This window comes from Pituophis catenifer, unplaced genomic scaffold, assembly GCF_029215685.1.
Source record: "Pituophis catenifer annectens isolate HBS135680 unplaced genomic scaffold, rPitCat1.0.hap2 SCAF_2, whole genome shotgun sequence".
NCBI classification, from domain to species: domain Eukaryota; kingdom Metazoa; phylum Chordata; class Lepidosauria; order Squamata; family Colubridae; genus Pituophis; species Pituophis catenifer.
Window position 1 is genome coordinate 168,980,929 of NW_027256882.1, and position 13,713 is coordinate 168,994,641.

Sequence of the window (13,713 nt, forward strand, 5' to 3'; positions counted from 1 at the left end):
CTACCCTATATCAAATGGCTGTCCAGTCTCTTCTTGAAAACCTCCAGTGATGAAGCACTCACAACTTCCAGAGGTAAGCCATTCCAATTGTTCTTACATAGTGCTGCTGGTCTCAATTGTTGCTAAACGAGGATTACCTGTAATTTTTCTGAGAATGGATCACGCATTTTTAATACCACCTCTACAAAATTACAAGGCTCTTTTGGATAAGACTGTGGGTATCCTTGACCCTCCAGACACTACAAGTTCCATCTGTCCCATTCATCATAACCAAAGCTGTAAATTGAAAGCTCAGAAATATGTGAACTGCAATTGTGATTACCCAGGTTTAAATCTTTCTTGAAGCCATTGGGTGAGATCGTCCTGTTTTGTTTGAGGGTAAAGGAGAGGGCTGTATTAATTATATTAGAAAGTGAAGTCTTCTCATCCTCTTCCTGTTTCAGGATCCAGAATACCACACCCGGCCCTGCCCTTATGGCTTTCATAGCCGAATCCTATATATGTTTTTCAGGAAGCAACTGAAAATGGACTGAATATGTAGATTTCTCTCATAGGAAAGTATACGTAGGATTACAGCCTCAGATGAAGTTAGGAGTTGTATAAGCAAATCAGTAGGGAATGCTAAACAACTTTTGAAATCATCCAGGAGATAGCTGCTATATGCACTTATTAAGCTTCAAGATGGCAATAGGGAAATTTGTATTTCCAATAGTTGGGTATAAAGTTGGGTATAGGCAACTCTAGGCCGTGATCAATAGGCAGATTCCCTCAGATGGAGCTTTCAAATGCTTTTTGTTATATGTTTTTCAGTTCTTGCAGCCTGAGTTTAGTGTGAGCTTCCTCTTAGAAGTTTGTGCTCTTTGTAAGGAATTTTCTGATCACAGAAGGATTTAACTTCCTTTGTAATCAGGGTAGAATCAATAGTATCAATATTTGGGACCAAGGACCAGTCTTGTAAGTCAAGAGAAAAGGGTTATCAACGGAATTCTGAATGTTGATGCCGAATGATGCTGCATCCATGTGGGTTTAAACACTACGCAAAACAGATTGGCAAATCCAGTGATTAAGGACTCACAAAGCAAGCAAAGATGACCCATTTAATAAAGAAGCAGGATTCACAGGTGGGGGAGTGAGGATGCAGAGTCCAGCATTGTAGTCCAGGTACGTAAAACCAACTCAGGGATACAGCAATGTAGGACTTAGGACACTCCCAAGCAAGCAGTTTGCTCTGAACTTTCACACGGTTCTCGATTGCAGCCACCTCATCATGTTAGGTGGGATTATGTTGCAAACAATAATATAAGGAAAGCCCCCCTCCCCAAACGTCACTGCCCAACTATGTGTAGTCTTCTACTCATCTAGGCTATGTTCAACTAGTTCCCTTATTAAGACATGGCAGCCTTGAATGTATTTTGTATTTGAATGGATTATGTAGCCCTTCGGATGCTGTCAAACTACTATCTCTAGCAGCCTGGCCACCAGCACCATCGAAGGGGAAGAGAAGGCTGCAAACTGTAGTTCAACATCATTAGAAGGGCTGCTAGTTTTTCACTTTTAAAAGTTTAAAACACTGGTAATACATCTAAAACGAGAAGGGGAAAATGGGCAGCTATTGCAAACACACCTTATCGTTAAAAAAAAAAAAATTGTATCCCAGTACTCATGATCTTGTAATACTTGCATGGCAACTCTTGGAGGTTTTGCACACACGTGCAACAGAGGCCTGTAGGTGTGACAGCAGAAATGCTGGTTTGTTCTCGGAAGGCACTGCTGGATGGTACTGTTGGTGTACCTCCACTAGAAGGGGAATTGAGAGGTGTCAGAAAGGACCAGAGCTGCCCAGTTTTCCTTACCTAATGAGGCAGGATTCAGCAGAATAGAACTGGAACCAAGAGATGGGCTTGAAGACAGCTAAAGGGGCCCTGCCCCACAACACCAGAAGAAAAAATTCTCTTATTCAGGTCCAGGTTGGTAACTGTATGGCCCACCTGTGAGTATACTGGAGCCGTGCAGAGCTTCCAAGGTGGGCTTGGCTCTTTTCGATGAAGGTTTACACCATGCATCCCGAAGCAACGTGTCCCATCTCCAAATCCTTTGCTTCCCATCGCTTTGCTAACAGTTCCAGGAGTCACAAGTGCATTCTGCCCACGTGACACACACATGCAGAAGCTCCCAGACTCTTCTACTCATCTTCCAGCTATTGGAGTGGCCAGAGGAGGCTTTGAGGTGAGGCACAGTGCCATGACAAGAATCACATTGTCTTTTCACCCGACTAGATGAAAAGTGTTGCTTTTGTGGTGTGAAGCACAGCTGCACACAGGCCTAGTGCATGCAGTCCATCTTGTTTGTCACCCTAAATCTGCTGTACGCATTTTTGCTGCCTTGTGATGCATGCTCGGAGGGAGCTATAAGAGGCCCCAGCATACATAAAAGCTATGCTAGAGTAGAAAGCAATACAAGGTTCAGAAAACAATAGACAGCTATCAAAATATCATACAGTGTAGAAAACAAGACCTAGAGAAATCTTCCTCGGATCAGATTTTTGGCCACATAGACTGCAAACCTGGGGAGGTGAAATCTCAAGCAACTTTGGAGGGCGATAGCTTTGGGCAGAAAAACTGGCCAAAGGAGTAAAATATTACAGAAAATTCTCCTAGTTCTATTCAACAGCAGAGGAGAGAAAAGATGAATTGGCGTTTGAGCCATACTATATCATGTTGGCAAGGAGAAACTTCTAATGATTGTCTACGGAACAACACAAAGAGTGGCCCATCAGGAGGTAGAATTCCTGGTTCTTTTTTCACACATACACAGAGTAGGCTGGAGGCAGGGGAATGCACAGCAGGAAATTCAGTCAGGGCCTCACCCTTGGAGTCTATAGTAGTCCAGCTCTAGGCTTAAGATCACCTTCCCATTTTGTCTGCCTTCACATATGCTAGATTACCAATTTCATTACCTTCGTCCAGTGTGGCTCGGAGTGATAGGGGTCATAATCCAACCAGGTAGAGAATTTCCTGAAGGCCTTTATCAGCCTCACATCTGTTGCTTGGGAGATCTAGGCTGCCACTCAGGGCCAAATGCAGAGGCTTTTCCGTCTCTGATCAAAATCTGCCTAGTGCTCTAGGCTAAATCCCTACTATTGTCTGGCCACAAAACTCAAAACAGTGAAAAAGTGTTTTGGGTTTTTTCACTTTAAAAAAATAAGATGGGACCATTACAAATATATGACCTAGTCATTGAAATCTTTTTTAAAAAAAACCATAATCATTTAAAAAGAAGGAAGGAAGGAAGGAAGGAAGGAAGGAAGGAAGGAAGGAAGGAAGGAAGGAAGGAAGGAAGGAAGGAAGGAAGGAGCTGTGTGATATTCCTCAGGTATGCATGAGCCCTGTGTCCAGCTGTAACTCTGTGCCTCCAGCAGAGAATCACCTAAAGGAAAAGATAAAAAACAAGAGAGAGAGAGAAAAAAAGTTACAGACACACTCTTTGCAACAAAACCATGGGGATTTACTGAAAAGGGAGGGGGCATTTTCAGGATGCCACATTCCAAACCAAGCCATGTTTTTAGATAAGACTTCTTGTTCCTTGGGCTGACCAAAAGGTATGAACAAAGTCTCCTTTGGCTTGCATAGAATCTGTTCCCCCATTAGTTGAATGTGAAACAGAAAGGATGGATGGATGGACAGACAATAGAAGAAGCTCCTACTGCTCCAACAAACAGGTACGGGGAAGAAACTCTTCTCCCTGTGGCCCACCCTCTCCACTGACCCCCTCTCAATAGCCAACTGTACTGTAATTGCTGCCTAGAGGGAGGAATCGATCCTCTTCCTCCAGTGGAGAGGAATCCATTGACTAGGTGTACCCAGTAAGACTATGTCTCTTCTTCCTCTCCCTGAGGGAGAGGGTTGCCCTGAGTTTCAGGGACATCTTCAAGCCAGCTTTATTGCTGCTCCCAAGGATTTTGGGAGAGTTTTAGGAGATGTATGTGGCTTTAGGCTGCGTATCAGGTTGGAAGGGCCCCATGAAGGCCCAGGCCTCTTATGAAGCCTGCTTTTCTAAACCCTACCTCCATCTGAGAAATAAGCGACTTTCAGTTTGGATTAGTCTAATTTATGAGCGTGGCAGCACAGTGTAATCGTTCTCTGGTTTGATTGCAGCTGAGCTAATCCAAGCTGAAAGGAGAATTCACTGTCATAATCATGGGTGGTTCCCCAAAGGAAAGTGATGCATCTTTTGCTGGCTGACACATAGCACGCTCAGGATTTTATTCTTTCCAAGCTTGCGGGTATTGGTTTCCTGCACTGCATCCAAGCCCTGGTTATCTGTAGTGCTAGCTGAGAAGTAACAAGTAGGAGATAATAATAATTGTTATCAAGAGCCAGGATTGTTTTAATTCACTGCCCACCGAGTCACAATTTTGGAATGATTCAGTGGCTGTTTTTGCAACTTGGCATCTGAAAACCTATCAAGAACTTATCTTGGTAGGGTTTTGCCTGATGATCTGACTCTTTTGTGCATGACTGACCACGGTGTTGTCACACTGCTGGTTGCCTACATAAGCCCTTGTGTGTTTTGTTTTTAATTTAGAGTGCTGGATGAATCAGGGAGGTTGGTCAGTGACTAAACCATGGTTAGCATTTAAGACAAAAAACCACAGTTCCAGACTGAACTTTTATTGGCTTACTATGTGGTAGAATAGAATATAATTTTTTATTGGCCAAGTGTGATTGGACACACAAGGAATTTGTCTTGGTGCATATGCTCTCTGTACATAAAAGAAAAGATACGTCCATCAAGAATCATAAGGTACAATACTTAATGATAGTCGTAGGGTACAAATGATCTTTGTACCCTACTTTGGCTTTATGTCATGTGTTCATGAGAATGCCATTTCCTGGCTTATTCCTACTTGCTTTTGTTTCTTGGTCAAGCCTCTGATCAGGGATACAAGTCAAGACTAACTGATTGATTATTGATTGATTATATGACTGTGTGCCATCAAGTCACTCCTAGTCAAAAATCCATGGATTATCTCCATGATCAAGTCATGAGTTTGGGATGTCCTGTCCCTCAAAATTTGGCCGGCCAACCTGCAATTATTTTGTTCACGTAGAAGTATCATTTGTTCAACAAAACCAAGTACAGTTTGGTGAAATGTCTGAATACAGCCCCATCCTCACTCACCTCCACCCTGATACGCGGTTATATACCTACTCCTTGGGCAGCCTGTCCTTCTCCACGGAGTTCTCCGATGATATATGAATCCCTTGCTTTTCTGAGCACAAGTAAGACCTCGTTTTGTCAGAGCTCCCTGCACCACACGCTTCTGTGACTCTTCCCTCTGTTCAAAACAAACAAACAAAAAAAATGCTACAAATATATATATATATATATATATATATATATATATATATATATATATATATATACACATACATACATACATACATACATACATACATACATACATACATACAAATATATGTCTTTTTCTTTTTCGTAGGCTTTTATGTGCATATTCTTTCTAGCCAGGTTTTACCTACGTAAACTAAGTTGTTCTGCAGCCCTGGTTCTGTGAAATCTCATTCACAAGCTTCTGGGCTTTTTTTCTGTTGACAAACTGCAACTCTGTGTTGCTCTCTGGGAGACTCAGATAGCTATTTCTGCCTTTTAAGGCGTCGTCAGTGAGCCACACCCACTTCTCAGATATCCTCCCTGTAAAGGTACAATGTGTCTTTTTCTTTTTCGTAGGCTTTTATGCAGCCCTGGTTGCTGGGAGGATATCTGGGTGTGTGGGTGTGGCTCACTGACGACGCCTTAAAAGGCAGAAATAGCTATCTGAGTCTCCCAGTAAACTTAGTTTACGTAGGTAAAACCTGGCTAGAAAGAATATGCATACAAATAGATAGATAGATAGATAGATAGATAGATAGATAGATAGATAGATAGATATAGATATAGATATAGATATAGATATAGATATAGATATAGATATAGATATAGATATAGATATAGATATAGATATATAGATATAGATATAGATATATAGATATATAGATATATAGATATATATAATCTCCATGGGGAGATCAGCAGAAAAGAGCAGGAGGAGGGGAGAAACTGGGAAATGGCAATCTTAGTAGATAACACGAAAGGATATAGAATTCAAAGAAACAAAAAACAAAAAACAAGATAAGACAAGAAAGCTGTCAAGTTCCTGGGAAATCTCTTCAAAACTAGGTCACTGAGAAAAGAAATGCCAAATGAGATGCACTGTTAATAAGCAGGCACTGATGTGCATAACATCCTGGGTAGGTATGTATAGATGGGTTCCAGATGGCTTGTAGCTGTTGGAAGGGAATTGGGTAGACAGCAATTAAAACCCGTCACTAGCGGGCCGTGACCATCAATCCCCATCCCTACAATTGATTGAGGAGGCAGCCCTACAAGTAACTGGAAACAAACCAAAACAAATCAATCCACACCAGCTCGTGGATGCTCAGACTTTGGATGGGATGCACCCTCTTTGTTTATGTCAATGGGTGAAGGCAAATTTCAGGTGAGAGCACTTTTGTGATGCTTCCCACTGCCCCCCTCCCGCCCCCCCCCCCAAAAAAAGCAAGGAGAAAAATCTGGGAGCACTCCAAGAGCGTAAATGCTAGCGAAACAAATCGGAAAAGCACCCCCCTGCCACTAATTAAATCTACCATGTAACATTATTTATTTAAAGTATCTAGATGCTGCCTTTCAGAATAAAAGTGGCTTACAAGAGATAACTAGGTCTGCATACATTAGCAGAATAATTGACTTCCCATACTCGGCAGGGAGGTCAGAGTCCCAAATAATTCAGTGTTAACGGTTTCTTTTAGGGAGAAATGCTTCAGTGGGTAGAGTTTTCCAATTTTGAAAAGAAAGAGCAAAGAGTAAAATTGTTTTTTTTTAAAAAAAAAAATTAAATTGAGCATGGAAGAAATCACTTTTTAGAATAAGAGTTTTTGATCTCAGCTTTCTTTCTTTTTAGGTATGTATAATACTACCGTATTATACTAGTATAATACTAGTGGTGACCTAAACATTATACACTCATTCCGCCTATCAGCTGTAATATAAGGACTTCCCTGTTCCCTCCTAGTTTATCAAATCCTTGGATGGGGAAAGGAAACAGAGGGAAGAGTTGAGGAAGGATTCGAGGCTAAATGTCCTTTAAGTCAGGGGTCTCCAACCTTGGCGACTTTAAGCCTGGAGGACTTCAACTCCCAGAATTCCCTAGCCAGCAAATCTGGCTGGGGAATTCTGGGAGTTGAAGTCCGCCAGGCTTAAAGTTGCCAAGGTTGGAGACCCCTGCTTTAAGTATACCTGTTTTGGGGCTGACTTTGCAATATTGCTGGCTGCAAATATCAGGGAGAGGGTTTTATGCTTTACTGCTGTGCCAAATGGCAACGATGCCAATGCAACAGAAAATTTTGCTAAGAGCATGCAAGCTATAAAATTGCTTGCCTTCTTTCTCTCCGGGCTCCTCCTACTAAGAGCTGTTGTTTAATTAGCCATTTTCCTTGAAGTTGTTCTCCTTAGGTACTGCTGCAGATGTCTCTTTTCCCTGACAGTTCTCTGGGATCAACAGTGGGACCTGAAGAACAGGCGAGAGCTCCTCAGGATCTCTCATCAGCCATGCCCATCAGCTGACTCTTCCACCCAATCCATCTTGCATCTATGCAAATTGTTGTTGGAAGAGAGAAGCAGATATGCTAGCTACCTGCGTGGAGGTTAGTCCTGCAGGAGAATCCTCACATTCATTCTAGTCTCAAAAGGGAAAAGTCCACTTACGGAGGCTCCATATTAGTGGAACAAGTTTGAAGAAAAATTTGTTTTGGGAAGGCCCACGCAGCTTGCTTTCCGTTTGTGAAAATGTGGGATAGGGGCTGTAGATGAAAGAACCATGTATAAGGTTTGGAGTTCTGGATAAAGAACAGTGCACTGATCTGGAAATATGGCAGCTTCTGCCAACCTAGCAGTTCGAAAGCACGTAAAAAATGCAAGTAGAAAAATAGGGACCACCTTTGGTGGGAAGGTAACAGCATTCTGTGTGCCTTTGGCGTTTAGTCATGCCGGCCACATGACCACGGAGACGTCTTCGGACAGCGCTGGCTCTTCAGCTTTGAAACGGAGATGAGCACCGCCCCCTAGAGTCGGGAACAACTAGCACGTATGTGTGAGGGAACCTTTAATGGAACTAGATCTAGAAGCTACGGGAGAGCGGAACTAGGAGGTTTTTTAAAAAACCACTTTAAAATGAGAGAAAAACCAAGAAAAGTGGTAGTGGACGAGGTGCAACTATTGGTATCTGCAGTAAACCTCTGTACTTATTTCCTTGAGTTACTCTGGAAGCAATTCCATAAGGCACAAATGCTAGTATTTTTATTTTTAAGGGAATGGTAACATCTCTGAACCTTTTTCATGCTATTGCAAGATAGCCATGTGCTAATTTATTTTTGTGTTTTCTTTTACTGTATCCAGCTAATAGTTTCTGACCCAGATTGTGTTCTGCAGAGCCAGCCCAATTTTTTCCCCCTGCCTCAAGCAAATCAACATTTTACACTGTCTGCCTTATGTCTCGTAGCCTAACTGCAGAATACTGTCACATTAAATTATAGGAATGAACATGATTACTTGTTTCTTATTTGCATTTCTGACTTTGTAATTGAACTTGTACAGTCTTTTAAAACCTAGATTAAATCTTTCTGCCACATTTTTTGGCAACCATCATTCATATCAATTAGATCCACTATGCTGCCCATTCATCCACATGGCAATGGGAGGAGGGTTTCCATCTTTCCTACCACTCCTTAAATTCTCTTCATTACATTTGCAATTCAACCATCCAGAATCTGTTGAGTACTAAATTAAAATGGTCTGTCTAAGCCTTTGATGACAGCCGGTTTAGTGCAGTGGTTAAGGTACCAGGCTAGAAACCGAAAGACTGAGTTCTAGTCCTGCCTTAGACATGAAGCCAGCTGGGTGACCTTGGGCCAGTCACTCCCTCTCAGCCCTGGAAAGCAGGCAAAGGCAAACAATGTTTGAAAAAACTTGTGAAGAAAACTGCAGAGGCACTGACTGACCAGCAGTCAAGACTAATTCAAAGGGACAAAAAAATAATAATTAAAAAAAGCTTTTGATTTACCTGGAGGTGCAGAAGCAAGATGCATAGACTAGAGGAAAAACCCATTTGCCTCAGTATATCCAGCAACCAACCCACCCATCTACTCATCCACTGGAATGACATTACCACAATCTGGTGTGATCAAAGTACTGGATGGATCCAGGCTCAATCCCTACTTAGCCACGAATCCCATTTAATGACTTGGGAACAGTCTCTCAATCCTCTTTAGCTAACCCATCTCACAGGGTCATTTGTGACAATAAAACTGAATGGGAAGGAAGTGTGATGTATATTTCCTGGAAAAAAAGGAGAACATAAATGCAAGTCCTAATCCATGAATGAAGGAATAAAACAAACCAAATAAGAACGTTGCTTGCATATGCTCTCCTTTACTCACTCTTCAATGCTGAAAATCCATTTAATCATTTCAAAGAGTCAAATGATCACACACCAATCAATGCTTTTGCTCGAATAGGTGTTTCTATATTTGAATTTGTGGGTGGCTGAAAGAAATACAATGGCGCCTGATTACATCCTGTGAAATGCAGGAAAATATTGAGCGTCCACGAACTGCTGACTTTCTGCCAATAGTGTGCTTTCTCCAAAGATGTGGGCCTCTTAAAAGATGGGTGAACAACTGGGGCACGGGCACCCCTAGGTTACTGATGCACCAGAAAGTTACTTAGCCTACTTCTGTGACTGGATAAGCCCAGACTGTACTCTTTCAGTGACTGATATTTCTCCCTGAACTGCAACTTCCTTCCCCTCTGAAAGGTCAAAGGACACGCTGCCCTGGTGGCTCAGTGGTTAAAGTATAGAATTGCTGGCAAATCTGCCCACAGCCTGGAGTTTGATCAGGGATGGGCTTCAAAAATTTTAGCAAGGGGTTCTCTGCCCGATTGCAGTGGGCGTGGCCATGGTGGGCGTGGCCTGGTTGGCCTGCTGCACCATGGTGGGGGGGGGGGCGTTTTTGCCCTCCCCAGACTCTGGAGGCTTTCTTTGAGCCTCTGGGAGGGCGAAAACACCTTCCCCAGGCCGTTTCCGGCCTTCCTGAACTTCCAGTAGGCCTGTTTTTTGCCTTCCCCGAGCCTCCACACGTGTCCTGCACTTACCTGCATCTAAAACAGGCCAGCCAGGAGTGAGATTTGGGGGTTCTCCGAACTGCACAGAATCTTAGCTAAAGGTTCTCTCGAACCCCTGCGAACCTCCAGCAGCCCACCCCTGAGTTTGATCCTGATGGGGCTCAAGGTTGACTCAGCCTTCTATTCTTCCAAGGTCGGTACAAAGAGGACCCAGATTGTTGGGGACAATATGCAAATAATGCTTACATTGTAAACCACCCAGAGTGCTGTAAAGCCCTCTGGGGAGGTATATAAACTTAAAGGCTATTGGTATGCTATTGCTATTTCTGCTGCGATCGTTTGAGGCTCATTTTCCAGGGACACCACATTGTAGAGCCAGCTCGTGCTGTGAGAATTTGGTAAGGGATTTCAGGCTGATTAAAAAAGAACATTCTTAATGCATTATTTATGGGGATAGCAATGGATCAAAATCCTCCCCTCCTGGGTACAAACAATGCAAGACCCCTGGGGCAAGGGATGAGCTTAGAATGGCTTAATTTTACTCTCTCAAATACAGGTAGTCCTCAACTTATGGCCACAATCGAGCCCAACATTTCTGTTGTTGACATTTGTTAAGTGCGTTTGGCCCCATTTTATGACCTTTCTTGCCACGGTTATTAAGTGAATCACTGTCGTTGTTAAATTAGTAATCCGGTCGTTGAGAGAATCTGGCTTCCCCATTGACCTTGCTTGTCAGAAGGTCACAAAAAAGGGGATCACGTGACCTTGGGACACAGCAAACAGTCATAAAGTATGAACCAGTTTGCCCAAGTGTCTCAATTTTGATCACATGATCATGGGGATGCTGCAACGGTCGTCACTGTGAAAAACGGTCATACGCCACTCTTTTCAGTGCTGTTGTAACTGAACGGTCAGTCAACAACAAACTGAGGACTACCTGTAGTTGAGTATGGCCAAAACCAACTTGGCTGTCACATTAGCCTTTGGCCACTAGAGGCCACTGTTTCCCTGATTTATTAAGGAAAAGTAGGTTGTATGAGGCATCACAGAATCCAGGGTGCGTTGGCATAGATAAGAGTATATGTGCTTCTGCCACCTGCGCAGCTGATCAAAGGGATTTGCAGCAACATGATTTTAACATGCATCTGGATGAAACACTGGCTTATATCGGTGGTGGAGAAATTGCGGCTCTCCCAGGTTGCGGAGCTACAATGCGCAACAACAACAAGCCTGCCTGACCATGAGGGAAAGAAGCCGGAAGTTCCAAATTGGAACCCATCTTATGGTAGCATTGTGTCAATATGCAGAGCCAAGGTCACGTTCCTTGAATGACTGAGCTGGATTCCACAGGCAGGAAAGGCCTATTTCTCGGCTTTGGGGTGGGGTGGGGGGGATAAGGTACACATAATAATTTAGGTCACCACTGGACACTGAAGAAATCTGAACACTGTGACTTCCTAGAATGAGTTTTGGACAGATCAATTATTTTCTGGGCCTGCGCTAACTTGTCATGCATATATTAATGGATCTATTAATGGATATTAATGGATTAGTGGCCCTGCCTTGGATGGGCAATTTTTAAAAATCTGCATAAAACCTCTATTTAGACACCCAGATATGCACCATAGACAAGTACAGACACGTACATATGCATTTAAAAAATCTATCCGACGCAGCATACATTTCCTTTGAAATAGGTACAGCTTTGAAGAGCATTTTCTCCTTTGAGCCAAAATGGGCAGGGCAATATTCAAAGAAGTGCAAATTCTGAAGAATGGGCTTGGTCTAATGTGTGTGTCAATCTGGGCGGCATGGATCAGGGCATGAAATTAGCCAGGATCAAATCCTGCTCTGTGTTCTTATTGTCCCATTGGTGTTGCTAAGTCCTTTTTTTTTTTTTTTTCCCCTTCTCTCGATCGTGGTCCTTCATTTCTGAAGGAAAAAAATAAATAAATCAAAGCCTAAACTTGGGACTCTGATCCTTCCTCCCAGAGCTGGTGGCTTGGAAGGGCCTTTGCTAATTATAATATTAGGGCATGAATGAAAAGAGCATGCACTGGGTAAACAAAACAAACAAGTACATATTTTCCAAAAGCAGTATGCCTCAGGGACTGTTTTATTAAGTATTTTCCTGTCCCATGGAAAATGAATTTCCCTCATGAAAGAAGAGTGAATTTAAAGGAGGGGGTTTTTTTTCCTTGATTTTGGTAGAGGTGGAATATCTGTGGCTCTCAAATGTTGTCACACAGGCCAGGCCTGTTGGGAACTGTGATTCAGTAACACCTGGAGCAGTGGTGGGTTCCTCCCGGTTCGGTCCGGTTCGGCCGAGCCAGTAGCAGTGACGATATGACGTCACCGAACCGGTTCTCCCACCCTGCCCTCCCCCCCCACGTTATTCTGACCTTTTATTTGGTCCCACCCCCAATCTATTGCTGCCTCCTGAGTCCCAGCTGATGACTAGAGGGAAAAAAACTGTTTAAACTCTTGCCGTGGGGCTTCAAAGGGCCGTCCTACAGCTGATCAGTGTTAAAAGCAAACAAATGAGTCGGGTTGTAAGTGCAAGGACTGGTCGTAAGTGCGAGGACCTTCCAGAAATGACTGACCAGCTAGCCACGCCCACAAAATAAGCCACGCCCACAGAACCGGTAGTAAAATATTTAGAACCCACCCCTGATCTAAAGAGCTTCATGTTCCTTACTAGGCTTGGACTATCTCCTTTGAAGAAAGCACATATCTGGTCACATTGGGGTCAAGACTTGAAGCAATCTAGACTGGCTTCCTTCTTCATTGGAAGTGGGTACAAGCGAGATGCTCTAAGGAAGCCTAGCTTGCCCTGCATTGATAGGATCATACTCACGTTCTTCAAGGCCAGAGTGTGGTTTTTCCTGGGATTCCAGCTGGGCGTGGGCTTGAGCCAAAGGGCAACTTTCGGGACTGTGGGTCGGTTCTATGTTGGCATGAGGGCAGCAGCTTGGACTGTGTGACTCCTGTACTTCAGCACTGTCTTCTTCCTCTTCATCTCTCTGCTGCTTGCAAAGATGGTGTTCGACCATCAGCTGGAGCTCTGAAAAGTAGGGATGGGCAGAATTCATGTAAACTGTGATCTCAGGATGACTTGATTCTTAATGGAAATGCTCGCTTTTTTAAGGTCTCTGCTGAAAACAGCAAATTGTTCTTGTGCATTAAGGAACATATTTATTGGTTAATCTCACCCAGTTTAAGTGGCCTGCAGTTTTAACAGAATAACAGAGTTGGAAGGGACTTTGGGGGTTTTCTAGTCCAATCCCCTGCTCGAACAGGAAACCCTACACTGTTTCAGACAAATGGTTGTCCAATCTCTTCTTAAAAACGTCCAGTGTGGGAACACTCACAACTTCTGGAGGCAAACAATTCCACAATTGATTAATTGTTCTCACTGTCAGGAAATTTCTCCTTAGTTCTAGGTTGTATATCTCTTTGATTAGTTTCCATCTATTG

General features: G+C 43.1%; 1 protein-coding gene across 2 annotated transcripts in view; it reads right to left on the reverse strand.

Moving 5' to 3' along the window:
* Positions 1 to 1,078: 1,078 nt before the first annotated feature.
* Positions 1,079 to 13,713, reverse strand: part of LOC139312861 (protein phosphatase 1 regulatory subunit 1A-like) — a 98,266-nt gene continuing 85,631 nt past the window's right edge. Inside the window, exons 5-7 of one of the 2 annotated variants that reach the window (XM_070938016.1) lie at positions 13,094 to 13,300; positions 5,212 to 5,338; positions 1,079 to 3,426 (exon numbers count right to left, since the gene is read on the reverse strand). In XM_070938016.1, coding sequence (XP_070794117.1) covers positions 3,423 to 3,426; positions 5,212 to 5,338; positions 13,094 to 13,300 — 338 coding nt within the window. In that variant the 3' untranslated portion in view covers positions 1,079 to 3,422. Of the gene's footprint in view, positions 3,427 to 5,207; positions 5,339 to 13,093; positions 13,301 to 13,713 lie in introns of both variants that reach the window. The other variant, XM_070938017.1, reaches the window with a different exon arrangement.